General features: G+C 42.3%; 7 protein-coding genes across 12 annotated transcripts in view; 4 read left to right on the plus strand and 3 right to left on the minus strand.

The window, feature by feature from the left end:
- The first annotated feature begins 443 nt into the window (after positions 1 to 443).
- On the plus strand, positions 444 to 2,546 carry eIF3l (eukaryotic translation initiation factor 3 subunit l). Its single transcript, XM_017165818.2, has 4 exons — positions 444 to 602; positions 726 to 1,204; positions 1,260 to 2,232; positions 2,291 to 2,546. Exons 1-4 carry the CDS (start codon positions 570 to 572, stop codon positions 2,423 to 2,425), a joined length of 1,620 nt encoding a protein of 539 aa, XP_017021307.1. The 5' UTR covers positions 444 to 569; the 3' UTR covers positions 2,426 to 2,546.
- Positions 2,547 to 2,597: 51 nt separating this feature from the next.
- On the minus strand, positions 2,598 to 7,282 carry RhoGAP68F (Rho GTPase activating protein at 68F). Of its 2 annotated transcripts, none has more exons than XM_017165819.3 (6): positions 7,191 to 7,282; positions 6,037 to 6,213; positions 4,772 to 4,897; positions 4,535 to 4,570; positions 4,282 to 4,477; positions 2,598 to 4,217 (listed from the first exon to the last, which is right to left on the minus strand). In XM_017165819.3, the coding sequence occupies exons 2-6, from the start codon at positions 6,071 to 6,073 to the stop codon at positions 3,176 to 3,178; spliced, it is 1,437 nt and encodes a 478-aa protein (XP_017021308.1). In that variant the 5' UTR covers positions 6,074 to 6,213; positions 7,191 to 7,282; the 3' UTR covers positions 2,598 to 3,175. The 2 variants fall into 2 exon arrangements, with proteins under 2 accessions (XP_017021308.1, XP_017021309.1); XM_017165820.3 differs by lacking the exon at positions 7,191 to 7,282 and adding an exon at positions 7,023 to 7,147.
- A 359-nt stretch (positions 7,283 to 7,641) lies between these two features.
- ND-SGDH (NADH dehydrogenase (ubiquinone) SGDH subunit) lies at positions 7,642 to 8,543 on the plus strand. Its single transcript, XM_017165633.3, has 4 exons — positions 7,642 to 7,807; positions 7,878 to 8,107; positions 8,168 to 8,274; positions 8,335 to 8,543. Exons 1-4 carry the CDS (start codon positions 7,723 to 7,725, stop codon positions 8,471 to 8,473), a joined length of 561 nt encoding a protein of 186 aa, XP_017021122.1. The 5' UTR covers positions 7,642 to 7,722; the 3' UTR covers positions 8,474 to 8,543.
- Atg12 (Autophagy-related 12) lies at positions 8,540 to 9,196 on the minus strand. The gene is made up of 3 exons (XM_017165634.3): positions 9,012 to 9,196; positions 8,808 to 8,944; positions 8,540 to 8,746 (listed from the first exon to the last, which is right to left on the minus strand). The coding sequence occupies exons 1-3, from the start codon at positions 9,088 to 9,090 to the stop codon at positions 8,624 to 8,626; spliced, it is 339 nt and encodes a 112-aa protein (XP_017021123.1). The 5' UTR covers positions 9,091 to 9,196; the 3' UTR covers positions 8,540 to 8,623.
- Positions 9,197 to 9,236: 40 nt separating this feature from the next.
- Positions 9,237 to 12,254, plus strand: LOC108073990 (protein KRI1 homolog). The gene is made up of 4 exons (XM_017165843.3): positions 9,237 to 9,438; positions 9,500 to 11,010; positions 11,074 to 11,237; positions 11,295 to 12,254. The coding sequence occupies exons 1-4, from the start codon at positions 9,324 to 9,326 to the stop codon at positions 12,145 to 12,147; spliced, it is 2,643 nt and encodes an 880-aa protein (XP_017021332.1). The 5' UTR covers positions 9,237 to 9,323; the 3' UTR covers positions 12,148 to 12,254.
- Positions 12,162 to 13,896, minus strand: DEF8 (differentially expressed in FDCP 8 homolog). Its single transcript, XM_017165844.3, has 2 exons — positions 13,042 to 13,896; positions 12,162 to 12,981 (listed from the first exon to the last, which is right to left on the minus strand). Exons 1-2 carry the CDS (start codon positions 13,790 to 13,792, stop codon positions 12,263 to 12,265), a joined length of 1,470 nt encoding a protein of 489 aa, XP_017021333.1. The 5' UTR covers positions 13,793 to 13,896; the 3' UTR covers positions 12,162 to 12,262.
- A 4,216-nt stretch (positions 13,897 to 18,112) lies between these two features.
- Mp (collagen XV/XVIII-type protein multiplexin) overlaps positions 18,113 to 26,923 on the plus strand; it is a 59,505-nt gene continuing 50,694 nt past the window's right edge. For 4 of the 5 annotated variants that reach the window (XM_070286047.1, XM_017165822.3, XM_070286049.1 and 1 more), the window contains exons 1-2: positions 18,113 to 18,230; positions 18,955 to 19,143. The gene's annotated coding sequence lies outside the window, so the exon portion shown is untranslated. The remainder of the gene's footprint in view (positions 18,231 to 18,954; positions 19,144 to 26,923) is intronic. The other variant, XM_070286048.1, reaches the window with a different exon arrangement.

The raw sequence follows: 26,923 nt of genomic DNA on the forward strand, positions 1-26,923 counted from the left end.
TTCCGTCATTCATTCGCTAATAGTTTTTTAACTTCATTTAAAACAGTTTCAATCGCGATTTTTTGTGATTCATTATTAAGAATAGTCTGTATTGAATAAAAAATCTTGAATTTAGAACCTACAAATTCTTAAATATAGAAGAAATATCTGAACGAAGGCCAAAATAGGATTACTCCATTTTCGAGACCAAAAATGTCACGATACAACCCAGTAAATATTCAATAAAGTTTAAGTGTTTTGTTATTGTTTTTATTAAAATTGGAATTGTAATACGTAATAAAAGGACGATATTCAGATATTTCGGCCAAATATCAAGAATATAAATGTACTTTCTATAAAATAGTGATATAACGATATTTTATATATTTCTCACATCCCTAACCCTCTTTTCTCTTTCTACCAGTGTGCCCGTGGCCTGAATGTAAAAAAGGCCTCAAAAAATAATATCGAATATATAATATATCGATTATTCTCTTTTCGCCAAAAATTTGTTGGCGTGTTGTCAGATTCTTCGGGATTTTGATTGCCTTTTCGTTTCGTGTACACCAGGAGAAGATAAAACAGCGACAATGTACGGCGGAGACGAATACCCACCCAATTCGGTGAGTGCCAGGATTCCGGGGAGCCCGCAGACCCGAGCTGATGCCGCACCGACAACATAACCCAACTTTTCTGCCCCTACCAAATGTAAAATATTAAAACTCATTGAAATTGCCGGATTGCAGGACTACTACGATGACTTCGCGCACACCGGGGACCCGCAGCTGGACATGGAGTATGAGCGCAACTACTACGCCAGCCGGATGCCGGACAACGTCAAGTACTTCCTCATCAACTTCTGCCAGGCGATCAAGGAGGGCAATCTGTACGACATCCAGAACATGTACGAGAACACGTTCCCGCAGATCAGCGACCACCACTTTGACAAGACCGCCTGGCCGGAGGAGCAGGAGGTGGCCGCCATCGTGGACAACGACAAGGTCTTTCTGATCCTGTACAAGGAGCTGTACTACCGCCACATCCACGCCCGCATCCAGGGTGGCCCTAAGCTGGAGCAGCGCATCAACTCGTTCTTCAACTACTGCGACTTCTTCAACCTTATCATCTCGGCCCAGAACCCGGTGATGCTGGAGCTGCCCGACATCTGGCTGTGGGAGCTCGTCGATGAGTTTGTTTACCAGTTTCAGAACTTTGCGCAATATCGGTGAGTAGTTTGTGTATATACCCCGTGATCTTCGCTGAACGTGAGCTTTTTGCAGGGCCCGTCTTACGGACAAAACGGAGGACGAGATCCAGCAGCTGTGTGTGAACCACAGCAACGTGTGGAGTATTCTCTGCATCCTCAATGTGCTGCACTCCCTGGTGGACATTTCGAACATCAAGAAGCAGCTGGAGGCCATCTCCCAGGGCGTGGATCCCCAGACCGTGGCCGGAGACTTTGGCAAGCTCTCCTTCTACAAGATGCTGGGCTACTTCTCCCTCGTGGGCCTGCTGCGCGTGCACTCGTTGCTGGGAGACTACTACCAGGCCATCAAGGTGCTGGAGCCCATCGAGATCCACAAGAAGTCCGCCTATTCGCACATCCCCGCCTGCCAGATCTCCACTTCCTACTACGTGGGCTTCGCCTACATGATGATGCGCCGCTATGCCGACGCCATCCGCACCTTCTCGGACATCCTGCTGTACATCCAGCGCACCAAGCAGCTATACAGCACGCGCTCGTACCAAAACGACCAGATCAACAAGCAGGCTGAGCAGATGTATCACTTGTTGGCCATCTGCCTGGTGCTGCATCCCCAGTGCATTGACGAGTCCATCCAGCAGGTGCTCCGCGAGAAGAACTACCACGACGCCATGTTCAAGATGCAGTGCGGCGATCTGGATGTGTTCAAATCGTTCTTTGGATTCGCCTGTCCCCGATTTGTGAGCCCCTGCCCCCCGGCCGCTGATGCGCCGATGGAGGACTACGTGAAGGACCCCATGGAGCACCAATTGCTGGTGTTCATGGATGAGGTGCGCCAGCAGAAGGATTTGCCCACGACGCGTTCGTATCTAAAGCTGTACACCACCCTGCCACTGGCCAAGCTGGCTTCCTTCATCGATCCCAATGCCAGCGAAGATGACGTGTCGAAGCTGCTGATCCGCCTGCTCTGCTTCAAGCACAAGATGCGCAACCTGGTGTGGAGCAAGGGACCCAGTGGCCTGGAGGGCACCTTCAAGTCGGGTTCTGAGGTGAGTAGTTATCTAAACTGTTGGTGAAAGGTAGTTAACTTTTGTTTCCTTCTTCTAGCTGGACTTTTACATTGACGACGACATGATCCACATAGCCGACACCAAGGTATCGCATCGTTATGGCGACTTCTTTGTGCGTAAAATCCTCAAGTTCAACGAACTGAACCGCAAGCTGAAGAACATCAACATTTAAGCCATTTAAGTCGACTACTTGTGACCCGTAATGATATATTTAATATTCCAAACTGGACCGATTTGTGTTGATATCAATAATAAAATCGCTTGCGATTATCCGCAAGTTTGGTCCCCAAAAATTGTATTTGTATTTCTTTTAGCAACAAAATTAGGTAAAAAATACACCCAAATTTGTGTTTTAACATTTGACTTTATTTTTAACAATACCGTTATTATATAAAAATTGTTTTCTTTAATTACTATAAGGAAATTCAAAATTCTACACATACGATTTTCGAGTTCGCCACAACTCCACTTCCATACGTGAGAGAGGTGCCTTCAGCAACGCAACCAAGATTCGTTTGTTCCGGTTATGGGGAATGTGCGTTTATTGCATAATACATAATAATAACATCTCGTTTCGAACTTCTCTGCTGCTCGATGCCGGACAGAGCGAACACGAGCAAATGTCTTTGGTAAATCAATCGAACTAAGCGCTCACTCAGTGGGAGCTGAATAATTGTGATTCAGGGGGCGAGTTGGCGTGGAGTTGGGGCTACAAGCAGTTCTCACACTTACACACACAGTTTAAAATTCAACTTAGGAGTACAGTACACTTTATACACGAAACTGTCTTCAGCTCTAGTTTCCGTTTCCGTTGCCGTTTTGTGTGCTCTTTTTGTCGCTAACCGTTGGTTTACTTAGGACTAACATTAAAATCAAACAATTTACAATTACGGACTTGTTTGTGGGTAGAGGCGGCCAGTCGCTAGTCGACGGACACCGTGCGCTGATTGACGTCGATCAAGTAGATGTCCTTGTGGTTCTGCAGCACAAAGTCCACGAACGCATTGATGGGGGCTATCTCCTCCAGGGAGGTGCTGGTGCTGCGCGACCACAGGAAATTGGGGCCAAAAACGATGGCCAGGTTGGAGGAGGTCATCTTGTTGAGGTCCTCGCAGTCCATCACGCGCACCAGGAACTCGACAATGTACTTGAACAGCTCATAGTTCTCCTCAGGCAGTTTTTCGCGTATCAGTTGGGTCACATTCCGCGAACGCTCCTCCTTGGGCCAGTCCAGAAACCGGGTCACATCCTCATACAGCTCGAACGTGAGTAGCGGCTCGGAAAGGTCACGCAGGAAACTCTTCAGCAAACCGGCAATTACGTGGACATTTACGCTCTTCAGATCCACATCCTCACCGCGGTTAACGCGCTCCTTGAGCGCCATAATCTCAGAGTGGTTGCCCGATCTCCGGAATATGCCCTCGGTATCGATCACGCCCGTAATCGACAGCGAGTCCACGCACTTGCGCACGATCGGCGGAATGGAGTTCAGGCAGGGACTGTTCATCACGATGAATTTCAGGGGTACCCCAAATTGATGCGTCGTCGCCATTTTATGCTGCTGCTGCCTGGATGCATTTATGCTGGTACTGCTGCTGGGTGGCGGCGTCGATGGCTTCCGGCTGGGGTTCAGTTTGTCGTCCAGGTCGCAAATGTTGTCCGGCAACTTCAGCTTGTTCAGGCCGAGCGCCTGGCGCAGCTCGTCCAGGCTGGAGATGTAGACTAGCTTCTTGCGGAACTTGTCGCTGATGAAGGGACTGAAGAAGTTCCAGATGACCCGTATGAACCACGTTGGATGCACCACATACAGAGTCTTTAGATTCTTGCGAAAGTTGCGGTCGAGCTCTTTGTACGAGTTCCACAGGAACTGCGCCGAGGGTTTGTTGTCCTCCTTGAGGCCTTGATGAAAATACACAAGTATGTAATCGTTTTCCACAAACGGTTCAATCTCTTTAATGATTTCCCTAAAAGAAGAGACAAAGAAGTCCGTTAAAAAATAATAAAGGTTATATTTATATTTTTTCTTACCTTACAAAGGCCTCAAGCTGTGATTTTTCGGGAAAGCGTGACGCGTAAATTGCGAAAATATGACGACCCTGTTTGTCGGTGCCCAGAAAATCGCATTTATTTTTGGGAGTCTGAAAAGTCTCGGACTGATCCCTGAGTTGGTCCTCGAAATCGTCTTCCAAAGGATTCACATCCTCCTCGGGCTCTAGTTCAGAATCTACATGAAGCAAGAGAGGTAAGTCATCGACTAAGCAAAGCTAACTTCCTTACTCACCATCGGCCAGTACAAAGTCACCGACCATAACATCTTCTGCGGATGAATCAGAGAATTTATTAGTGCCAGGGAAGTCACAGAAATCTTGCTGTATATTTACAACACATTTTCCCTACGTCTACTTCAATGAATTGTTTTATACAAATAAATCACTAGAAACTCAATAAGTTCCTTGATTTTTTTGCTTTCTGATTTCTGGTTTGTGACTCTCCCGGTTGAGAGGGATATTACACTTACTTTCCAGTGGCGAGGGAGCCAGCAGCTCCGTATCGTCGAACTCTAGCTTCGGCTCAAAGTCGTGCAGGTCGGAGAGACTCGGCTGGGGCTCGTCCGAGTTGTCGACGATCGGATTGATGGCGGGACCTTGGGGTGCGAGAAGTAAGGCATTTGTGAATCTCGTAAGTTTTCCTGGGGCGGACTGGTATTCCAAAAACGTAATCTTACAAGTAATGCTTTCACTTAAGTATTTTGACGGCCTGAGGCAACAAGTTTAGTTCGGATTGAGTTTGAGTAAGTGAATAGACATGAATCAGAGAAATTTAATTTGATGAGTACATTGGCATCTGATTTGATAGATAATCAAAAATCTTACTGTTTCGCTATTATTATTGGCAGACAATTACTGAACAGAACAGAACAGAGACAATCGGGGATTGGGGGACTCTAAGCTAGGTCTAGGGATAACGATCACACAAACGCAATCTCGTAACAAACATATTGGCAACAACACAGCTAGCGAAAAGTAGTAACATAGGATCCACAACAAACCAAGCAAACATGTCGGATAGTAATATATTTATGCAAGATATATGTATGTACAGAGAGAGAAACTGTGAGCTGCCCATATAGGCTGGGTTTTACAGTTTGAAATGGGGTTAGTAGCACAACTTGATACCAAAAACAAAGAGGTTGGATTACGGGGCGGTTATGGGGGGTTAGGCAATAGGCAAGGCGGGGCGGGGCACAAAAATTAGTTTTAATCGCTGGCTATTACTGTTAGTTCTTCAACGTGGGGAGCAGCTCTCCCCCTCAAAAAAAAAGCTACAAAACGGTAATGAAAACAAAAAAAAGCGGCGCGGCCAAATGACCCCCAAAACTTAAGACAGATTGGTGGGGAAAACCCGTCTAAAGGTGAACTTGCTTAAGGTGGATTTTCTCTTACTACAAATCAGTTGGATTTTTACAAAGAAACTAAAAGTTCATGATGTTTTCGTAAATATTAAAGTTATTTTTAGTTAAAAGACAATGAATTTATATTTTGTCTTCCTTTTTTCTTTTAAATTTGTAAACCTTTTACAACATATTATTTATATTACATTAAGCAAAGTTCACCTTTACTAGACTGCGGTTCTGTCAATGTTTTGGGAATTCTTTCGCGGCAACCAACAAGGCAAATCGCTTGCAATGGCACTCAAAATGCTAAGCAGTTACGAAACCAAAGATCAAAACTAGGTATTCGAATCGAGAAGCATGACTTTTGGCCAAGCGGCCGGCGGACTTACCTGGTAATCTCGGTGTGAAACGCGAATGGGAATCCATTGCGGGTGTGTTGGGTGTTGTGGGGCGGTGGTTGGGTGGGTAAGTGTTCGGTCCGTATCCGTTCGATGTGATTGGAATTCTCGCTGTGACGCAGGACGTGGCTCAGTCGCTTATATTGGCATGTGGAATATATACTGCCGCTGAAATGCGAGAATAAATTAGCCATAAGCAGTGGTGCCAGTACTCCATCGATGACGTCACAGCCAACAAGCTAGTTTTCTTGACTGATTATTCGCTGCTTCGTGGGTTGGTGTTGGAATGGCACTGGTACTGGTACTGAATACAGCCGTGCATTCGAACGGAATGGATTTAACCAAAGTTTAACTTGGCCCTGGAAGGCGCCCACCTTGCGGGGTATACATACAGTGGAGGCGCTACAAATGGGCATGGCAGCGGTGGCGAGACAAATGAGTTGTATTCGTGACAGATAACAACACAGAATGAAACAAGCTGACTAACTTGCAGAGTGCTTATCGCAGCTCCACCACAAAGTTGTACAAGAGCACATAAAATAACTGTAAGTGATTGCCATTTTATGGTAAAATTCCATTAAATTGTACATTCATTCACAATGTACTTTTATTTTAAGATAAAAGTAAAGCTTTCAAAGAAACTACATCTGAATAATGATTGGTTAAAAATTCCAGTTTGTTTATCTATGTAATTTTCTGTGACTCTTTGATATTTCCAATTCTATTTTTATTTTAAGCATCCTTTCTCCCACCACTGTTACAAGTGGCGTACTGCTCCTTTTTTCAATCACTGTAAAAGGGAGTTGTCCTGCTCCTTTGTCCCGCCACTGTAGGTACATACACACACAGGAGTAAAATTGCACAAGCTTCTTGCAGGAAAATGGGAAATTGCTAACAATAACACGCACACAGTTCAACGGCAATTATTGCAAACAAACTGCGCATTTGTGTTTTGCCATCACCTTAATGATATTTACTTTTTTTTTATACGCTGTATGAGCTTTTATCAGCAAACTGGGCGGGTGTGAACCTTAAACATTCAGCCAGCTCACTTGATTTACACTTATTTGATAGCACCTGCTCTTGTTTCACAAATTCCTGGAGTTTGTACTCTTTTTATGAGTCAGAATGCGCTAGGAAAGTACCTTTTATTAGTAAAAAAAAAGTTTTCTTTAATTTTACTTCCAGACGTTGTTTTTGTGGATGAATAGTGATGGTCAACGTCTACTTATCCACATTATCGATATCGATATTACCGATTTACCTAGAACTATTTTCCAGCACTGCCGCCACACAAGACACTCGTGTCACGAGGTTTTTTTTTAAGGTATTTAATTTTTTTCTTTAATTTAATAAAATAAATAAAAATAAATAATAATAAAAACATACAAATAAATGTTAATCTATAAGTATAAGTGAACAATGTTTTAAAACTCAAAAACTGGAAAACTATTTTATTTTTGAAACTTAAAAAATAAAGTAAGATTTACACGCATACTTTCGGATGTGTAAAAAATAATTTTTAGTTTAAAAAATTGTTTATAGAACTATTGGTATTGCGTGAGTGCTGCTCGTGTTTTTACCAGTTATCGATACATCGATTCATCGCTGCCCAGCAGCTCACATCTTTGACGCGACCAGCTGCAAATCGTGAATTAAAAATCAAAATAGATTAAAATGGTCGGTTGGAGCCGTTTGCTGACGCCGGCGGCCAAGTTCGCGAACTTCCGGGCTGTCCTGCAGACTCCCGCCTGCCGGAATGGTGAGTCCTCCGCGCTGCGACGGCGGTAAACACATTCCACATTACGCAACCAACTACTCTGGATTTCTAGCCCTGCAACAACAGCTGCGCAGGATGGGCGGCGATCATGGACACCACCACATGACCATCAAGCCGTCGCGCTTCCAGTGGGACAAGTTCAAGGATCTGATGCACTTTTACGTAATGCTCGGCCTGATCCCGGTCACTGGACTGGTTCTCTACGCAAACATCTTCGTGGGCCCGGCGCAGCTGGCCGAGATCCCAGAGGGCTATGAGCCCAAACACTGGGAGTACGAGAAGGTATGACAAGCCGCTTTATCTACGTGATGATAAATTAAATATTTTCGTTCTCCATTGCAGCACCCTATCTCCCGTTTCATTTCCCGCTACTTGTTGAACTCGGAGCAGCAAAACTACGAGAAATCCCTGCACTACCTGTTCGAGGAGAACGAGAAGGCGCAGATCCGGTAAGTCTTACCAGGAGCTCTAAAATCCACTCGCTTCTATAATCATAATTATCTTTTTAGCCTTCTGGAGGATCAGGTGCGTCGCAAGATGTCCGAGCGCAACGATTACCAGGCCTACTACTACCGACCCTCGGTGGCCAAGTACCACAGGGTATCCAAAGAGGCTGCCGACGAGCTGGAGGCTCTGCGTGGAGACTAAACCCCTTGTAATATTCATTTAAATACAATTGTTAGGCCCCCGTTTTGGGGAAAATAAAGTGTGAAATCGAGTTCGCAACATCAGCTTATTTACATTAATTAAAATACACAATAAATACTTAAGATTTAGCCAAATCAAGTGCGTATCGATTTAGCCCCACGCCTGATTCTTGCAGTAGTAGAGCACCAGTTTGCCATTGGTCCCGTGGCACTCGTACAGGTTCTTGATTATCTGATCTGGGGCGGGAGCGAATGTCTGGTTAACGTAGAGGAACTGCAATATAAAGATTTGCAATGAGCTGAGGTTCTGGGTGGGTTTATGGGGTGGTACTTGCAATTTGCTCATTGGCGTCCAGTTTCAGGAATTTGTGGATAAACTTCTGGATCCAGCTGACGGTTTTATTGGGATCCACAGTCCATGTGCGCTTCTTGATAATGGGAACATTTCCCGTTGCGTTTAGGAGCACACAAACTAAGAAGAAAATTATAGAAAAAATGATAACACCTTTGTGATAGAAAAAAAGGTGGGGATGTGTTACTCTTGGAGGAGTCCTTGTCGGCGGGCGTGGAGGAGGAGGAGGTGCTCAAGGCCCCTTGTTGTTCAGGTGTCTCTGCCATCTATTTGGAATGTTGCTAAATTGCTTAAGTTTTACGGTAATTTACAAAACTTGCTAAAATTGTAAATATAAAAACTTAGGTATGACACATTATCGATAAAAACATCGATAGTTGTCACGACTTTAATATATATATCTAGCGGGGAAATAGCTACATAAGCAGCGCTGATGTTACCATAAACACGTGTGGAATCGGGAGAGTTTTTTAAGAAATCCGGGAAAATAAACAAAACTATGAATAATCTATTCGAAGGCTCGGATGATGAAGGAGACGATCTGCAGCTGACCACCAACCAGGACTATGCCAAGACCTACAACAACCTGCGCAAGAAGGAGCTCCTCCAGAAATGTAAAGCGCCTGAATTGCTATCATTGCACAATTTCTCATTTCTTAACTTTATTTCCTTTAGATAAGGATCGAGGGTTGGACGTTTCGGAATCCGAATTCGACAGCGACAGCGAGTCATCCGAGGAGGATGAGGTGGACCCCAAGTTTGACCAGGACTTCTTCAAGACGCTTTCCTCTCTGAAGAGCAAAGACCCGCGGATCTATGACAAGGAAACACGCTTCTTCAACGAATCCTCCAGCGATGAGGGCGACAAGGAGGGGGAGGGGGAGGCTTCTCCCAAGAAGAAGAAGAAATCAAAGCCAGTTACCCTAAAGGATTATGAGAGAAAAGTAATTCTCGAGCACAATGGCAAGTTCGAGAGTTCGGATGAGGAGAAGCAGGAGAAGGAGGAGGAGGAATATCAGCGGGCACAGTCTCCAACCGCTGTCGAGGAGGAACGTCGTCTAAAGGATGAGTTTCGCAATGTGATGAACCAGGAAGATGATGGGGAGGACGAGGAATTCGGCGGTATATTCAAGAAACGCAGCAAGACCAAGGAGCAAACGGAGGCCGAGGAGGCAGACTTTACCAAGTGGCTGGCGGGCCAACAGGAAAACATTCAAGATACGGACAAGAAGCAGTTGGAGCCACTGAAGCAGTACTGGAACAGCAGCAAGCTGACGCAGGGCGAGAGCTTCCTTAGGGACTACATCCTCAACAAGGGCTATGCCAAAACAGATGAGTCCGCCATTCCCACCTACGACGAGATTGTGGGCGAAACCGCGCCCTTGTCCGAGGACGAACAGGAGCTGGAGAAGCAGGCGGAGTTCGAGCACAAGTACAACTTTCGCTTCGAGGAACCTGATGCGGAATTCATCAAGCGATATCCCCGCACCGTGGAGCAGTCCATCCGACGGACGGACGACAAGCGGAAGGAAAAACGTAAGGAGTTGAAGGAGCGCAAGGAGCAGGAGAAGCAGCAGAAGATGAAGGAACTCGACTTGATCAAGGAGATGAAGCGCAAGGAGATCGAGGAAAAGATACGTAAACTGAAAGCGGTCACCGGCAATGATGAGCTTGGTTTTCGCGACGACGAACTGGAGGAGGACTTTGATCCAGCTGCCCACGATCGACGCATGCAGGAGCTCTTTAACGACGAGTACTACAACGTGGACGAGGGCGAGGAGAAGCCGGAGTGCCCCTCGGATATCGATGAATTGGTGCTAGAGGACTGGGATAACTACGATCCCAGGCAGCACAAGGACGGCGGCGATGAGGATTACGAAGGGCACTGCGAGGACGATGACTTCAACATGGACTGTGACTACGATCCATCCACGGCCAAGCAGCAACTCCAGCAAGAGCTCATCGAGAGCACGCGAGGTCGCAAGGGCCGTAAGGGCAGGCGGAATCGCTTCATGGAGATGATCCAGGCCGAGAAGCCGGCATTCAATCCGGAGGATGAGAAAACCTACGGCGAGTACATAGACGAATACTATCAATTGGACTGCGAAGACATCATCGGTGATCAGCCATGTCGCTTCAAATATGTGGAGACCACACCCAACGATTTTGGTTTGACAATAGAGGAGGTACTTACTCTCAGGGTTCGAGGATTTATGGGAAAACTTATTGTCTGACTTGTTGACTTGCAGATCTTGCTGGCCAAGAACAAGGAGCTTAACCAGTGGGCCAGTCTCAAAAAGGCTGTCCAAACGCGGCCAGAGCATGTGGAAAAGAAGGAGCAGCGTCTGTACAAGATGAAGGCCAAGAATGAGGACCTCAAGCGGAAGATTTTCAAGAGTCTTTACGGGGAGGGGTAAGTCTTTAATATTGTTTTTATTAGAATTAAGTCTTATTCTTTGCCTAAATTTAGTTCCGATGATGAGGATCAAGCAACTGGACATACTTCAAGTGCCCAACCAGCTGCCGAAACACCTACTCCTGCGGAATCGTCTCAAAATCCCACGGAAAGTTTATCCAAATCGAAGAGAAAACGCTTGAAACGTAAAGCTGCTGCAGCAGCTGCCGCCACTTCTGCACAAAACCCCAAAGATGAATCCAAGGAGGTGCAGCAGCCAAAAGAGGCAAATGAAAGCCAAGCAAAGGACGATTCTCCTGCTCCAAAAAAGAGCAAACAAGAGCAAGGTGCACAAGCAAATGTTCCACCACAGCAAACACAAAATAAATCGGAAAAGAATAAGATAAACAAAGGCAAAAAGGCACCTAAAACTACAGCAAATCAAACGGAAAATCACAAGCAGAATTCTGAAAAGAAAACTGAAAACGCACTGCAAAAATCAAACGGAAAAAATCCTTTTAATAAGCCACAAAATAGACCAAACTCAAAGCCAGGACAACCCCCTAAACTTATAGCAAATGGAACGGAAAATCAAAAGCAAAATAAATCGGAAAAGAAAACTGAAACCCCAACGCAAAAATCTGAAACAGCAAATGGAAATAATCCTTTTAATAAGCAACAAAAGAAGCCAAACTCAAAGCCAGGACAAGCTCCATTTAATAACAAAAAAGGAAACGCTAAACAAGGACCCAATCCCTTCAAGAAATCGGAACACAAGCCCAGCGGAGCAAAGAAAACTCACAACTTCAAGGCGAAAAATAAAATAAACAAAAATTCGAGTGGCATAACCGACGACCGACTGAAGGCCTATGGCATAAATCCCAGAAAGTTCCACAAGCGGGAAAAGTACGGAAAGAAGGAAAACTGAAAGGTAAACCTAAGTCTTGATTGTAATAGTAGTTTATATATATATTTTTTTTGGTTATACCCTATGTACATATGATAACATTAAAAACCAGCACAGATACGAGCGAATTTGAAATTCAAAAGGCGATTGCCACGCCATCATCGGTGGCCTCTTCGTCCTCGTCCTCCTCCTCGGTGCTCTTCATACGATCTAGTTGAAGACGCCGCTCTTGGATGCGAGTGCACTTGGGGCAAATCATATTCTTGCGCGTGAGGCAGACCCGGTGGTAGATGGAGTTGCACTGATCGCACTTGATACAGCCATCATCAAAGGGGAAGATTACTTCGTTGTTGCTGCAAATCTCGCAGATGTACGCCTGGGCCAGGCACATGTGGCACGATCGGATGTGGTCATCAAAAACCTTGAACACAGCCTGCAGGAACTCTGTGAGGGCTCCCGTGTCCACCTGAACCAAGTCACTTAGCGAGTAAAACTCATTGGACTGCGCCAGATGTCGTCTGCCGCCGAGCTGCTGATCCACCAGTTTCTGATCGCTGGCTAGCTTGCAGGCGGCCAGATAGTGACGCATGTGTACCAGATTCTGGCGTAGTTTCTTCACCGCACACAGCTTCTCAACGAACACAAAGAGCTTGGGGTTGTCCTCCTCCAGACGGATGAGCGGCTTGTTCAAAAACAGCCGGATCTCCTGGAGCGAAGTGCGGGAGACTCGCCGAGGCGAGAAGTCCCAATTGTGGATTATGCGGGCTGGTATAAAGTTGCTGTCATTCCAATGGCAGCGGGGACAAAAGTACAGGCCACTGTAGTCGCACAGACGTGGCTCTATCCAGGAGTTTTCTGTTGGAAAATAATTAATTAGATATTTTGAGCATCTTCCTCCACGGGATTATCACTCACTTAGGTTGAGCAGCGTTCCGCACTCGGCGCACTTGTATCCCTGGGCGGCCAGGCCAATCTCCGGGCAGATCTCCGCTACGGGATACTGGCGCTCCGAGACCAGGACATGGGCGCACACTCGCTTTACACTATCGATGCACTTTTGGTGCACCAGGTAGCCGCAGTCGCTGCACACGTACGAGGCCTGCACCACACTCCAGATAATGGCGGTGCAATGATCGCAGTAGTTTCTCCTAGCGGCCGCCTGCAGGCGACTCCGCTTGCCGTGATGCGGGTGATGCGGCACAAAGTGGTGTCCCACCACTGCCCGGATGGCGTTCATCACGACAATGTCCGAGGAGAGCGACTGCTGCTCCTGGGCCTCCTCCAGCTGTTGCAGGGAGTAGCGTAGGTCCACTAGGTGCCTGACCAACCAGCGCCGCTCCTCGCTGAGTTCTTCGCTCAGCAGGACGAGATCCCTACAATGGGCAATGGCCGCCTGCAGATCCTGGATATTGGCGTCGCTGGTGAAGATCAGGCGCCACTGCTCGCGAACCAGCGAAGCGGGAATGGGCAGCCCCCGGTACTGGCCTTGCGGGGCACCTTCCTCCGAGCCCCCGGCATCAGATCCAGAGCCCGATCCTCCAGAGAACGCACTGCCAACTGTTGCTCCAGACAGGGCGGAGCTGTGCGAGAGCAGAGTGTTGGCGCTCTCATTGAGGATGTGGGCCACAGCGCCGGGAATGCTGGTGATGCTGTCGCGCCAGCTCATTTTCTTTTTGGTCAAACAGGGGCGGGGGAGGGGAACTTTCGATGAAAACAGAAAAACAAAGACTTTTATTTATATTTTTTAATTGCAGTGTGACTGTGAGAATTTAAATTAATATGGAATACATTTGGAAACAAAGGATGAGAATTCCGAAGCAAGCAGGAGTTGGTCACACTTAATTAACAGGGTTGAAAACTTTGATGATTAGCAGTATAAGAGAAATTTCCCAGAACAAAACAGCCATCTATTATTGGAGAGTGGCATTATTGCGCCCTCTGTATGTGGAGACTGTACAATACTGTTCCCAGTATCTGGTCAAAATCGCAAGAGATGGCGCTTAAGTGCTGGAAAAACATCGATGTTTGCTTACTTTCATAAAAACAATCGATTAATAATCGATGTTTAAAAAAAAGAAATCTCACATAATGCATCACATTTTTTTTTATCAGAATTTATAATATAAAAATGTTTTTTATGGACACAGAAATAACCGTTAAATTAGTAATAATAATCCTTAAACAATAATGTTATTTAAGAATGTTGTAAAATAAATAATATTATTTCAGTCCGCTTGTTAGTCCCGAATTTTTTTTGCCAAAAGCCCAACTCTTTGTAAGCCCACCTGTCTTAGCGCTTTTATTGCTCTCAAAATTTAACTGCCAAAAAACGAGATCTAATCAAAAACGATGTTCGGATTATTTAGTCAAAATGCAAATCCATATTTCACTTAATTAGGGCAAATGAATGGGAATAAACCAAATCGTTGCGAATCAAGTTGGATGCTAATCGGGTTTGATTTCGGATGAAAATATTTAACACTTCTTTAGCCGCTTTTATACGAGATCTATAAACGGTCTGGAAACCATAAACTTGGTCATCAAAATATACGATTCTGGTTTTGGAACAGAAGATAATATTACTAAGGTTTTTTATAGGCAACAATCAGATTATATCAATTCAGGAACTATAAGTTTTAATTGCTCAAAAGTTGATAAAATCGCATGTTTCATTTGAAAATGTTCTACCAGGATCTCAGATGCAACCCCATTCTTATCTCTTTGTGGAAATGCAAATGCTTTTTGTTTTTTTAAACTTTAAAAATGCTTCAGTTGGCCAAGTCAAGGCAACTCGCTTCGTTTTATTTATGCTTATGAACCAAGTTTTTCGTTCGTATAAGGCACTTATTTTAGAACTGTTATTTGAGATCGATAAAAGGTCCATAAAAAACCACCAAAACGCTTTTGTAGAGCAGGTTCCCCAACTGTGTAATCAAAACTCTCGAAAACCGACTAGATTTGCGGTTTAGGCAAAGGGATCGACAATGCCAACTCCTTTGGCGACTAATTGAAAAGCGTCTCTGAAACCAAAAGTGGCGAGCAATGTTTCTATTTATTGTTGTTTACTCAGCCAGAGATCTGTAAATCTTTTATCGCTTTTAGCTTGGTTTTTTGCGGTTTATGCAAATCAGTGGCGCGACGGAGACCAACAAGTTTACGCTCGCTTTTGGTATATGTTTTGTTTGTTTTTTGCAGCCGTTATTTGTTTGTTATTTAACGTTTTGTGTGTGTTTTTTTCTAACCACGTTTTTTGTTTGCCCCCGAATGTCCAAATGTCTAAATGGCATTTGTATTTCTTTCCGAGCAACAGGTGGGCACTACATAGAGATGCCGAAAAGAGTACAAGTATTTGAAATAAAGCTCTATGCAAATTCCAAGCATTTGCCCGGCCAACGGTGCGTATACGCGATGGCTAGGCTGGGAGGGAGGAGCAGGAGCTGTAGCAGAAGCAGAAGCCGGGTCCGGAGAGCACGGTCAGTGGCCATTAAACAGATTACATGTTTGGCCACTGATTCACTGCCACTAAGAGCCGTTTAAGCCAGGCGACAACAACAAACTGCCGCGATAACAACTGCAGTGAGCGGTTTTTACACGGAGAGAAAGGTTATGGAAAGTTTGAGGATATATTCATGGGTATTTCTTTCAAAATAAAGTTGAGAAATCAAATTGTTGTATAAATTATATATCTCATATTTTAACTTTACAAGGAACTATAAAAACTTCGCTATAATTTCAAGTAAGATTAAGAAGCCCTTAGGCTGCGAATAATCTACAAATATTAAGACCAAAATGCATAAAAATGTATATATTTCCCAGCAGTGTGCCAAACGAAGGCTGGCTTCCAGAGCCAGAGAAAAAAAAATGGCCAGACAAACACATTGCAGACCCAATGAATGCACAGGCATGCCGGGCCAAGGGAGAGGATTGGCGAGGGCAGAGGAGCACAGCAGCTCGGGCCCGGGCAGTTCAAGTGCACATGGGCTGCGATGCTGCTTGAATAAACAATTGGCGGGCTTTGGGCAGTCGGCGTGCAAACAAGCGCGACTCTTGTGTTGGGATAGGCTGCATCCTGGCCAAAGGAGCTCCATCCCGAAAGGGGGGAAAGGGCGGTGTGCATGTGCCACAGACCGCAGGAGACAACAACACGTTGCAAGTTCGATAAATGGCCCGGCTCTTTAAAATAAACTTTGCTTGCAATGGCTTTCTGATAAGGCTGACAAAATTACGCATACGCCGCATGTGACGCTGCTGCTGCGCTGCCAGCGTAACAGTCGCAGTTCTCTTTCTCTGCCAGCAGAGTCTGACTCTCTCGCGCTTCTAGACTCTCTCTCTCTCTCACTCTATCTCTCTTTATCCAACAACTTGTATGAATGTGTTTTCCATTTTTCCGGCTTTCTGGAGACGCCTGGTAAGCAAGCCTTTGGCGATACGTATCAACTGCTTTTGAAATTATTTATAGAATTTGAAATGAGGCGCCAGTGCGTTCCTCGACGGGTTAGTTGCCGCTGGAAAATTATGCTTAGTTTTATTACGTGTAAATAATTAAGAAAGCAAACTTGCCCCGGCGGCACATGTGGGACCAGGGGCACATGTCGCCATATCGACTGCCGGCCCCCTTTGCTTCCTTTCCTTTTTCCTTTAAGTTTTTAGCCCTTTTTTTCTTGCCAAGCTTATGGAGGCCGCCTGGGAACTAATTTCTGCTGCCGCAAAAGTTAAACGAAAGTGTTGCCCGCTGGGTTTGTCTTCTCTAGTTGCTCCTATTTATAGCCAAGTGGTTGCAGTCCAGGACAGCAGGTGTTTACGGTGGGAAAACACCTGGCCACTGCAGCAGGTAAGTCACCAGAAGTTGGAGCAGCACTAAATTGCACTGAGCCCCGTCGAAATTGCGTCTTGATTTGACTCGCACGAGTTCTGTAAACACAAAACACAGAGAATTGGAAATGTCTGGGGAATATAGATAGAGATTAAAATATAGATAGAGTTTTGAAAAGCAAAAGAAAACAAATGTTTATTTTATCTTTCTTTAAAAAGATATAAGACTTATAAGTGAAATAAATACAAATACTTTAAAAATGATTAAATAATATATGTAGTTTTCTGAAACTTTAAGAAAACGTACCTCATTATAAATTATTTATTTAAACTTTTGTAGGAATGTTCTTGAAAAGCTTGACTAATCTTAAATTGTGGGCCACATTTTTTGGTGAGATTAACACATAATTAGGCTAACAAGATACAAGATAAAGATAAGATTAACCACTAGTTACATTATCTGTCTAAGAAATTTTTACCACTTCTTAATCTAATAATTTCAAAGGCTTTAAAGCATATTTTTATACCTATGCGAAATCTTAAATAATAAACTAAGCATTTTATTTCAATTATTCTAAACTTAACATTCAATTAAATCCTCATAAAATGCCAAAACAAATTTAAATAAAATGGTTTAACTTAGCTTAGTTAGTAACACTTCAAAGCTTGCTGTTTTTCAGTTTAAGCTTTATTAAGTTGGTCACAATTTAAGCTTAATTTTAAATTCTATCTTATTATTATTATTCCAAGCTTTTTACATCTCTGATACTTGAAAATCAATTAAAACTATTTACTTGCTATGCCCAAAATTTGATTAACAAATTACAAGGCTGGCAGTTTTTGTTTTGCCTTTCCAAAGCATTTTCTGGCTTTTCCTGAAAAAGTTATCTGCCATTTCGAATTCTTTCAAACAACGCTTTTAATTGCATTTCGAATTTTGTGCTCCATCAGTATCAACAACGGACAACGAAAGTATCTGCCAAACAAGAGGCGGCAAACAAACAGTAGCCACCGCATACTATAGCAAAGGCATATATAGACCGGCATTCTGCCAATGTCGTCGGCGTCGACGGCTCCGGCGGCAGAGCAGCTTTTGGCGCCGCCGACGCAGTTTCCGCCTCGCAATCAGTCGCCAGCTTTTAGCCTCAGTCTCGGTCTCAGTCACAGTCTGTCCGCCGAACGGAGCGCATCGCAGGGCAGTCACACGCGAATTTTGTGCCATCGACTTCGAGGCGTGCTCCACCAGCGATTCATAAAAAATATACAAAATTCGCGTCTCCGGGTGTGGGAATGTGAGTGCAGTGTTTTTTGCCGGCTAAGATTGCTGCACGGAAATAAATGAGGCTCTAAAATCAAGATTCTTTAAATAAATTGATAAATAAAACAAACAAATAAACAAACAAAAATCGTAGAATTTAGTAAATATTTAAAACGGAAATGAACTTTTCGTAATTGAAAGTGTGACTTAAAAATATATTTAAAAAAATATAGAAAAAGAAATATTCCGAAAATAAATATTTAAATAAATCTAAATTATTCCCCAATTAAAAAAACCTGCTTAAAGCTTAGGAATTATTTAAATAATAATTGTAATTTGTAATTTGTTTACCTTTTTATATTAAATATATTTTAAAAATATATTCTAAACGTTTTATTTTATTAATATTTTATCAAAAAACCCACATTTATTATTTTGTTCTTCCAAAAGTTCTGGTTTAATAATTAAGATTAAAATAAAGGCAGTAAACCAACTATAGTAGCTCGCTTTAGTTTTAGAATACCTTTATTCCAGTGCAAAATTGCGTGTGAAATGTAGTATTAGCCTAGTGCCGATCGGTATACTTAGTGTTTTGTGCTCAGCAATCCTTCTGTTCGCCTTTGTGGCTCTGGATTTGGCTTTGTCCCACTGCCGGACAATGGACTGGCCAATGTCAATGCCACTTTACATCTCAACCCCTTCCGACGTTTCCATTGATCTCTTATTCTAAATGAAACCGTTTCGCCTGTTTTGTGTAGTGTAGTGAGTTGCAAGAACGGAATACCCGAGAGTACAAAGGAGCCGGGCATAAAAGAAAAGTGTCTGAAGGCATTGTGAAAAAGTGTCCTGTCTACCGGAAGCTGTCGCCCGAAACTATGCAGCAGTAGAGAGACCCTCATCCGCCAGGGAATACGTGGAAAAATTCATTGCCATTTAAGTGAAGGCTGGTAAGTCCGAAAACTATTTTAAGCGCTTACCTTTGATGGCATCTGTCGGTCACGTAAAGTCCAAAAAATAATGCCATATTGCCCTGCGGTCCACTTGAAGTCAGATATTACCGAATGGAAGGCAAAAATGCACAGGGCGCATTTATAGTTTGCGATAATTGAGTGGGCGTCGCCTATTAAATAACATTTACTTATTTTCTCTATTTTTTATATCGTCTTTAGTCAACGGCAAACAAACTACTCCAAAGGCAAACAAAGCCAAAACAATGGCAATGAACTGAAAATTGACTATGCATGTTTGTGCAGCTCATTAATAAATACGAGTATAACTCGGGGCAAATACAAAGATGTTTACCCATTTTATTTGCATTTATATCATTGCAAAATTATGCAAAAAAGCTAAATATATCTGTTAACAAGGGATGACAATTGAAATTATTACTACATTTTATTATCGAACGGAAACAGGAAAAACGTAATGTTTTCCGTTTAATAGAAATCAAAAAGTAGGGTTTTTTATATAATATTTATTTATAAAGAGTATTTCAATATACTAAAGTTTGCTAACTCTGCCTTGTCTGATTTTTGCCTTCAAGATTTAGAGTCTTAGACATTAATGATCTCCCAACGGCATTATGTTGATTGAGCGATCTCCGGTTTAGCAGCGGAAATTGAAGCTGTCGAGGGGCTAGTCAATATGTCAACTTTCCGCCTGCGAATTTTCCGATTTATGGGTGCACAGCATTAAGTGTACATATATTTTCTTAACGCGATAATTGCATATTGCAGTCGTGTCGAAATAGGTTTGTAATTACTGGATATAAATCGCGGTTTGATAGGTGTCGCAATTCTTCGAAACTGTAATCATTTCTTGGGTGTCGTCTTTGACAGTAGGATTTTCTGTTGAATTAGATTTTGCAATGTGTGATATTCATATAAATTGCCTTAAAACTGGGGTCGATTATAGAGGAATTATGTGGTAATTTAAGTATTTAATAACAAAATGTTTATAGTTCTTCAAAATGGGTTGGGCTCTGGATTTTTTCTTTCAAATTATGAGCAAATAAAGTTCTTAAAGCCACTCATAATTTTTTATACCGCAAGTATTGCTCTACTCCTTATCTTTATTTTCCGTTGCTATGTACTATATTTGTACAAATTTAATGTATTATTTTTAAAAATAAACAAATTAAAAAGCCATCTTTTATGACTTTCTTTTGATTTGCTGGATTAGCATATGCATGCAAATTGCAACATTAAAATTGTACATAGAAATTAAATTGATAATAAAAATAAAATGATTAGGCGGCCAACTGATTGAACTGGCAAGTCTTAAATTTAATTTTATTTTATATATATAAACTTGTTTTTACCCCACCCACCATATACTGTTTATAGCCACCAAATAAGCCTGGCTTTATCTCCATGCGGGCTGTCCCCAACTTGTCTTAATTAAATGGAAAATGGCAAATTCTACGGAGCTACGGTAGCCCGCGTTTCGCCCAAATTGACGGGACAGGACTGAAAGTTTTGACAAAAAACATTTTCGGTACACATTTGTTAACTGTGGGCCTGACATGGCGTCAGTGTTGAAGGCTCCCCTTCCCCTTTGTCGCCGACTCTTGTGACTCTAATTCGTGGCAGCAGCAAGAGTGGGACAACCGACAACCGCCTGAAAAACAAATGTACTTTGATGTAATACACATAAACATTTGCACGATGCGAATAACTGCAAAAGGGAACGCCACCAATATTAGTTGGAAAAAGAGGGCGTGAGGGTGAAGAAGGGTGAAAATTAAAAATGGAAAAGGGGACTCTGTGTAATGAAACCAGAACAACTGAACACACAACAATGTATGCCAATTTAGGAGCCTGCTTGCCTGCCAGCAGCACCTCTCCGAGAACATGTATAAATCTTCATGAGTCAGTGTCAGAAACATGTACGACTTTTCACTAAAAAAGCCATAGATGCAAATATTCAAATGAATTAAAATTTGCCACCAATTTGCATTCGATGTCGTCATGTCGTGCCATTAACACATAACACTGACTCAGGCCGAGCGGCGTGAGCAATCACTGCAGGAGATAACTGGGGGGGACCTACGTCTCAATTAGGTCATTTGTGAATGGTTCTCGCGCCAACATTGCGAAATATTTAAATTAGAAACAGGCCCAGTAGTATGTAGTATCCGCCACTTGTTGCCCGATAAATTCCGCATATTCGCATCTCATATTAATATTGTTAAACGAAACCAGGCAGTTGGTGCTGAAAGATCGAGAGGGTCCGGTCCGGTCCCTCGCCAGCCAGCTGTCGGCAAGTTAGCGGTGCAGATAGAGAAAAATAGGGGAAGGCCCCCGAGAAGAGCTGCGAAATATAATGTATTTAAATTCAGTTATACCAGAAAAATAGCTTCAACCTTTTTGGGTTGTAAAATTTAATGAAATAAAATAAACAAATTAAATAACTTGTATTCTGTGTAGTGTTTTGAACTAAATTATAATTTATTCCATTTGTTTTTATCATTAAATAACTTTCCTTCTGAATATAAATACAATTTCCCTCAGTGCTTTGCCAAAGTAAACTCCTAAATCAAGTAGCTGGACTAGCTGCGGTAAAAAAACAGCTCCAAAGGTAACAAAATTAACAAAATATATATATATGCCGCAAAAATAAATAGCCAGAAGACGAACAGGTTTGAGGCATTAACCTGGCCTTACACTCGGATTGACTTTCAGATGCAGTTGCATCCCACAGATGCGAAGATACGTGGTTCGGCCCGAGTGAAAATCGCTGTCCGTGTCCATGTTTACATAAATATTAGCTCGCCGGCGTTGCGCATAATTGTTGTGAAAGATTGCCGTGAATTATTTGCGGTGGGCGTGGCATGCGGGCTTCGGATTAGTCCTAATCAGCATTTTGCATTAGAGGCAAACTTTCCCACGATCGCCGGTCATAAGGTTTGAATTTTGATAAGGCTTTATTTTTGTAAATTTTATATTTTCCCCTGGCTCTATAAATATTTTCAAGCACTGGGACTTCCCCTTTAATGCATTCAAAGCTTTTTTTTGTTGTGTACATTTTCTGATTTTGGCTTTTTGATTTTACCAGAATTTCGTCTGCTGCAATTCCATTGAATCATCGTGACGTTATTTCGCTGACCTTGCCATTACGTTTTTATCCATTGCATTCATGCTGGGGCTTTATTTTCGTTTTCGGAACTTGTTGTCATTGTTTACAGGCCCCCAGGACAATGGCCATTGTCCCGGGTTGTTTATGCATTTTTCTTAAAAAGCAAGAAACAAAGGAGTCTCATTTAATCATAATTCCCACTGATTGCCGATGTTAAGCAACTTTATATTACATTTTCATCACCTACGAGAATCATTTGGGCTTAATAACAGAGCTGTCCGACCCGCGCCTTTTAATTGCCCTTGTACGATAGCAATCTGTTGCTAAATAATATCATTTTTAATTTATGCTAAACGCCAAGCGCCGTCACCTGGACTGGCGCCTCGGAATCGGTATCTCCACCGATTTGCCTGCCCGTGTTAACAATAATTGGCGGCAGCCGCCTTTGAGCGCGTGCGCAACGCAACCCGTTTAATCTAATTTTGTTTAACCGTCTGTGGGTAGCTGGCATAAGTATATACATATGTATATTAATTTCGGCCACTATCTGCTCGCCCGATCGAAAGACAATTAGCCAAATAAGTCGTCGGGGAGCAGGGACCCGTGCTAGGTCTTAATTAATTGGCATGCATTGTGTGTGTTGTCGGACTTGATGCGATGCCAAGTTGGCAGCGATTATCCGCATCGATAGGCGCGACTGGGGGGAGTTATGCAAAAGTAGCAGGCCACTTCGAGGGCACTGCAAGAAAATATATGTATTAATTGGGGGATTAATGGAAAGACTGCACAAGAAATAGTAAGCTTATTGCCTAATGGGTAAAGTGAAAAAATTAAATTTGAAAAGTGTTATTTTGAAATATATTTTAGGTATGCAAATCGAGCGAAAAGTTTGATGTAAAATATCTTAAAAATATCTTATTATATAAAAGAAACCTTTAAATAAAATAAAAAATATTATTTAAAATTTTAAAATATATAAAATGATATTATTTCTAGTTGATATAATTTCTAGTTTTCATCTTGTTAATAAAATCAGCTTTTAAAAAACCCTTTTTTAAATTTTAAATTTCACAACATTTTTATTATTTAAAATCTTTTGCAATTTCCCTCCGTGTAGTTAGTCATAAATCTTGAATGCGCTTTATCTCCAATCTGATCAGTTAGAGTTGGAGTCTGGTTTCGGATAGGATTGTGGTTGTCCTCCACTTACTGATCTTTTTTCAACTTCTCATTCGCCAATTTATGCAAACTTTGGAAATTGAAATTCATGCATACTCATTCAGTAGACATCAATTTGACGTAATGGGAATTACTTTACATATTACGACTAAATTTGCTTGCGATCGGGAGTTTGCAATGCAATTACTTAAAATATAAATTCTAGTGTGCAAACTAGTTCTCTGCCTAATGATGTTAGCTCCCAGACACGATCGCCAATTTGAATTTCTAAATCAATTAAATGCGAATATAAACAAACATAAACTATATACTTGGTATTTCCACTGCCCACGTGCTGGGTGTAGGAATATTTTTTGATATCTGAAGCAATAAGAAATATGAAATATGGACGGGGGTTCTGTCTGTCAGTCTTGTCTAAAACTTTGTCACGATTTCTGTGTGGCCGAACATTTCAATTTGGATATCATTAATTGAATCTGTAGAATCTTTAGAAGGTAAACCTGAAGATTGCCTCTTTCATCGGGTCTTTTGTAGTATCAATTTATTATTGAATGGCTTGGCAGGTCATTAATGTCTTTACTCAGTCTTTCAAGGCGCCAGTAAACTCGTCTATATACCCAGTGCATTAAGATGCTCGGGCGGATTAATCAGATTGCGTAATGCGTTGATGGATTCAATGAGCGTATCCTCCTATATGGCGCTTTGACATGCAGATTTATATTTTCAATTAGATCAGAAATGCTATTTTTTGATATCGCTCTAGAGTTCCTATTTTTAGTAATTTCTAGAGATGAACCTGTTCGTCGCGTGCTCCTCATAAATTCACATTTTATATGGAGGCTTACAAAATACTTTATGCATTGGCGAATCAAAACGAGGAGGAAGACATCTCTTTGATGACGCAGCTGTCCCATAAATTCCCAACTAACAGATTACATTATAATGTGTTGTTTTGCTGCTATGCAGAAAATTCTAGCCAGCTATAGACTGACATATTGTTATATTTTTTGTACGTATAGCCAGCGACAATGAACTAAATACGCGAGACGTGTGTGCATGTTAATATATTTATTTATTACTTCATTTCATTATCTCTGGCAGGGGCACGTCGACTGGGGGACAGAGGATGGGGGTCACTTAGGCGTCGGCGGGAGTATTCATGGCACTCGTTTCAATTAGGCGAGGGAGAAAAACCTTTGACTAATAGCCACGTATGCGTAATGCGCCTTTAGCCAGGCAGGAGTATGTGACTTATCGACATCTATCGTGTCGTGGCTTCCGTTTCCTGCTTTTGGCAGTCAAGTGCCACTCGACGACGAGTCGCTACTTAACCTCTCAAGGAGTCGTCCGGCCACCCTCTCACTCACATTGATTATTAACACAAGGATGCCCCTCGTGTGCGTGTCCAGGCAAGGAGATAGCGCCTCGAGGAGTCGCATCGCCGCCAAATGGATATTAGATTTCTTTTGGCCAGGACTTTGACTCTGAGTTAATAGATTTTTTGTGTTTATCTGGTGACAGGCGGCGCACTCATTGATTGCCAATCAACTCCCATCAAATGGGATTCGGTTGGCTTTAATTCCAGGCTTTAACTCACAGATACGCTATATATATTTATGCTGCCAAGCTGATAACAGGCTTTTGGCCAACGGCAGGCCATAAATACGCTTTCCCAGTTCATATCAGTGGCCGCATTACGCATACGCCAGCGAGGCCTAGGCCACAAAACTAGCCAGCGCTTAAACAGATGATGAATGTTGCGGACCGCTTGAAATCTTCCCCATCCCTCTTCATCGAAACGAAGCATAATTCCTGGTTTTATTTTCGCTGGAAAAAATATAAATTCACATGTACTCATTCGTACATATAAAATATTTCCCGACAACATTTTAATTTTATGCGAAAATAAGCAATAACAACAAAGAAGACAAATTGGAAATAAACCGAAATGTTTATAGGTCTTTTATGGGTCCATGCAGTTGGCCCTACATCTGTTGCCACAAGGTCAGGCTAGTCGAATAATTCCATAACAATTGGACGGACAGACAGGCGGACGGATGGACACATTATTGTCTCCCAGGCAGCTGTCGTCTGGGGGAAGTGTGAAATTTAATGCTATTTTTAAAGCGAAGTGAATTTTTTTTTGGGTTGTAAAAAAGTTGTTTGTTGGTTATATCTCTATTTATAAATTTGGTTAATAAAATAAGGGAGTTTGCATATTTTCGAAAACAATTTTTAACAAAAATTGAAAATACTTTTAAAAGTTTTTTTGAAAATAAAAAATCCAGAACTTATAGGCAACATTTATTTTAAGAAAGCAATTAGGTTGAATTTATGGATCATAAATTACTTTAATAACCAGGCAAATGTCAAATGATAATTGTCTTCTCCTAAAAAATAATTCAATTCTGGTAAAATGTAAAAATATATAAAATATTAAAAAGTTTTCAGAGCTTTATATTGAAATTCTTTAAAAATTTAGAAAACAACTCCAAAGAATCATCTCCAGATTTTCTAAAAATATTGTTTATTTTTAGTTATAATTTTGGCGACTTGTCTCTATTTGCATACCATCAAAATTTCCATGGAAAACAAAATTAATAATGTGTTTTCCTTTTTTAAATCTTCATTGGCCGCCTCACAGCGACTGGTGGCCACAATTTTTATGAACTTTTGCTCCATTTCGAGTTACACTTTTTGCATTGCGTGGCTGGCCAACTGCCAGGAGCGGAGATATAGCCAAGAAAAAAAAATATAAGAAAACAACCAGGGAACAGTCGGTTTCCCCCTTTCGAGACTTGGTGATTCCAGACTCCGTGAAATACGGAGGCCACCCAGCCAACCTTGAATCCCGTGGCGAAATCAAGAGTTCAACTACCTATTTGGGTTTTGGTGCGTTGCCGGGGATCATTGATCAATTTTTTGCTGCCACTTTCAACTGGCTAAAAGATGTCCGAAGAAATAAAAAATAACAAACACACATATTGCATGCGAGATAAGCGAGAAGAGGCTATAAATAAATGCAAAGCATTATAATGACAGCAATAACGAACACGCTGATGTCTTGGCACACCCCATTCATCAAGTTCGATGGGACACGCACGGCCGCAGCCTCAGATCTGGAGATCTCCTCATCCGATTCCGATTCCGATTCCGAGTCCCCCCTATTCGCATTTCCATATCCAGTCCGGAGAGTGTGGACCCCAATCTCCCTCTGATGATGCACATTTCATTGAACTTTTTCGCTGTCCGCGCCTTGGTTTTGGGGATTGCGACAACATGTTGCACATGGCGGAGGCCTTCCAGCTAAGTGCAATATGAGTAGCACTCGTCGCTTAGAGATTATTTAAATCGCTGCCAGGCAGCTGGTCTATTACACAGAGGAAAAAATTCCATTTTTTTTGTTTTGGAATTAGATAAAATATTAATTTGTAATTGAGAGTTAATTTTGTTGCAGTTTGATTAGCAAAA

Source organism: Drosophila kikkawai, chromosome 3L (assembly GCF_030179895.1).
Source record: "Drosophila kikkawai strain 14028-0561.14 chromosome 3L, DkikHiC1v2, whole genome shotgun sequence".
NCBI classification, from domain to species: Eukaryota; Metazoa; Arthropoda; class Insecta; order Diptera; family Drosophilidae; genus Drosophila; species Drosophila kikkawai.

Coding starts and splice junctions, on each gene's coding strand:
- LOC108073990 (XM_017165843.3), top strand. CDS start 9,324: ATGAATAATCTATTCGAAGGCTCGGATGATGAAGGAGACGATCTGCAG. Junction 9,439..9,499: donor GAAGGAGCTCCTCCAGAAAT/GTAAAGCGCCTG, acceptor TATTTCCTTTAG/ATAAGGATCGAGGGTTGGAC. Junction 11,011..11,073: donor TTGGTTTGACAATAGAGGAG/GTACTTACTCTC, acceptor GTTGACTTGCAG/ATCTTGCTGGCCAAGAACAA.
- DEF8 (XM_017165844.3), bottom strand. CDS start 13,792: ATGAGCTGGCGCGACAGCATCACCAGCATTCCCGGCGCTGTGGCCCAC. Junction 12,982..13,041: donor CGGAACGCTGCTCAACCTAA/GTGAGTGATAAT, acceptor ATTTTCCAACAG/AAAACTCCTGGATAGAGCCA.
- RhoGAP68F (XM_017165819.3), bottom strand. CDS start 6,073: ATGGATTCCCATTCGCGTTTCACACCGAGATTACCAG. Junction 4,898..6,036: donor TTTCACACCGAGATTACCAG/GTAAGTCCGCCG, acceptor TCGCACCCCAAG/GTCCCGCCATCAATCCGATC. Junction 4,218..4,281: donor CAGCTTGAGGCCTTTGTAAG/GTAAGAAAAAAT, acceptor CTCTTCTTTTAG/GGAAATCATTAAAGAGATTG.
- ND-SGDH (XM_017165633.3), top strand. CDS start 7,723: ATGGTCGGTTGGAGCCGTTTGCTGACGCCGGCGGCCAAGTTCGCGAAC. Junction 7,808..7,877: donor GACTCCCGCCTGCCGGAATG/GTGAGTCCTCCG, acceptor CTGGATTTCTAG/CCCTGCAACAACAGCTGCGC. Junction 8,275..8,334: donor AACGAGAAGGCGCAGATCCG/GTAAGTCTTACC, acceptor TTATCTTTTTAG/CCTTCTGGAGGATCAGGTGC.
- Atg12 (XM_017165634.3), bottom strand. CDS start 9,090: ATGGCAGAGACACCTGAACAACAAGGGGCCTTGAGCACCTCCTCCTCC. Junction 8,945..9,011: donor CGACAAGGACTCCTCCAAGA/GTAACACATCCC, acceptor TTTTCTTCTTAG/TTTGTGTGCTCCTAAACGCA. Junction 8,747..8,807: donor TGGACGCCAATGAGCAAATT/GCAAGTACCACC, acceptor TTTATATTGCAG/TTCCTCTACGTTAACCAGAC.
- eIF3l (XM_017165818.2), top strand. CDS start 570: ATGTACGGCGGAGACGAATACCCACCCAATTCG. Junction 603..725: donor ACGAATACCCACCCAATTCG/GTGAGTGCCAGG, acceptor GCCGGATTGCAG/GACTACTACGATGACTTCGC. Junction 2,233..2,290: donor CCTTCAAGTCGGGTTCTGAG/GTGAGTAGTTAT, acceptor TCCTTCTTCTAG/CTGGACTTTTACATTGACGA.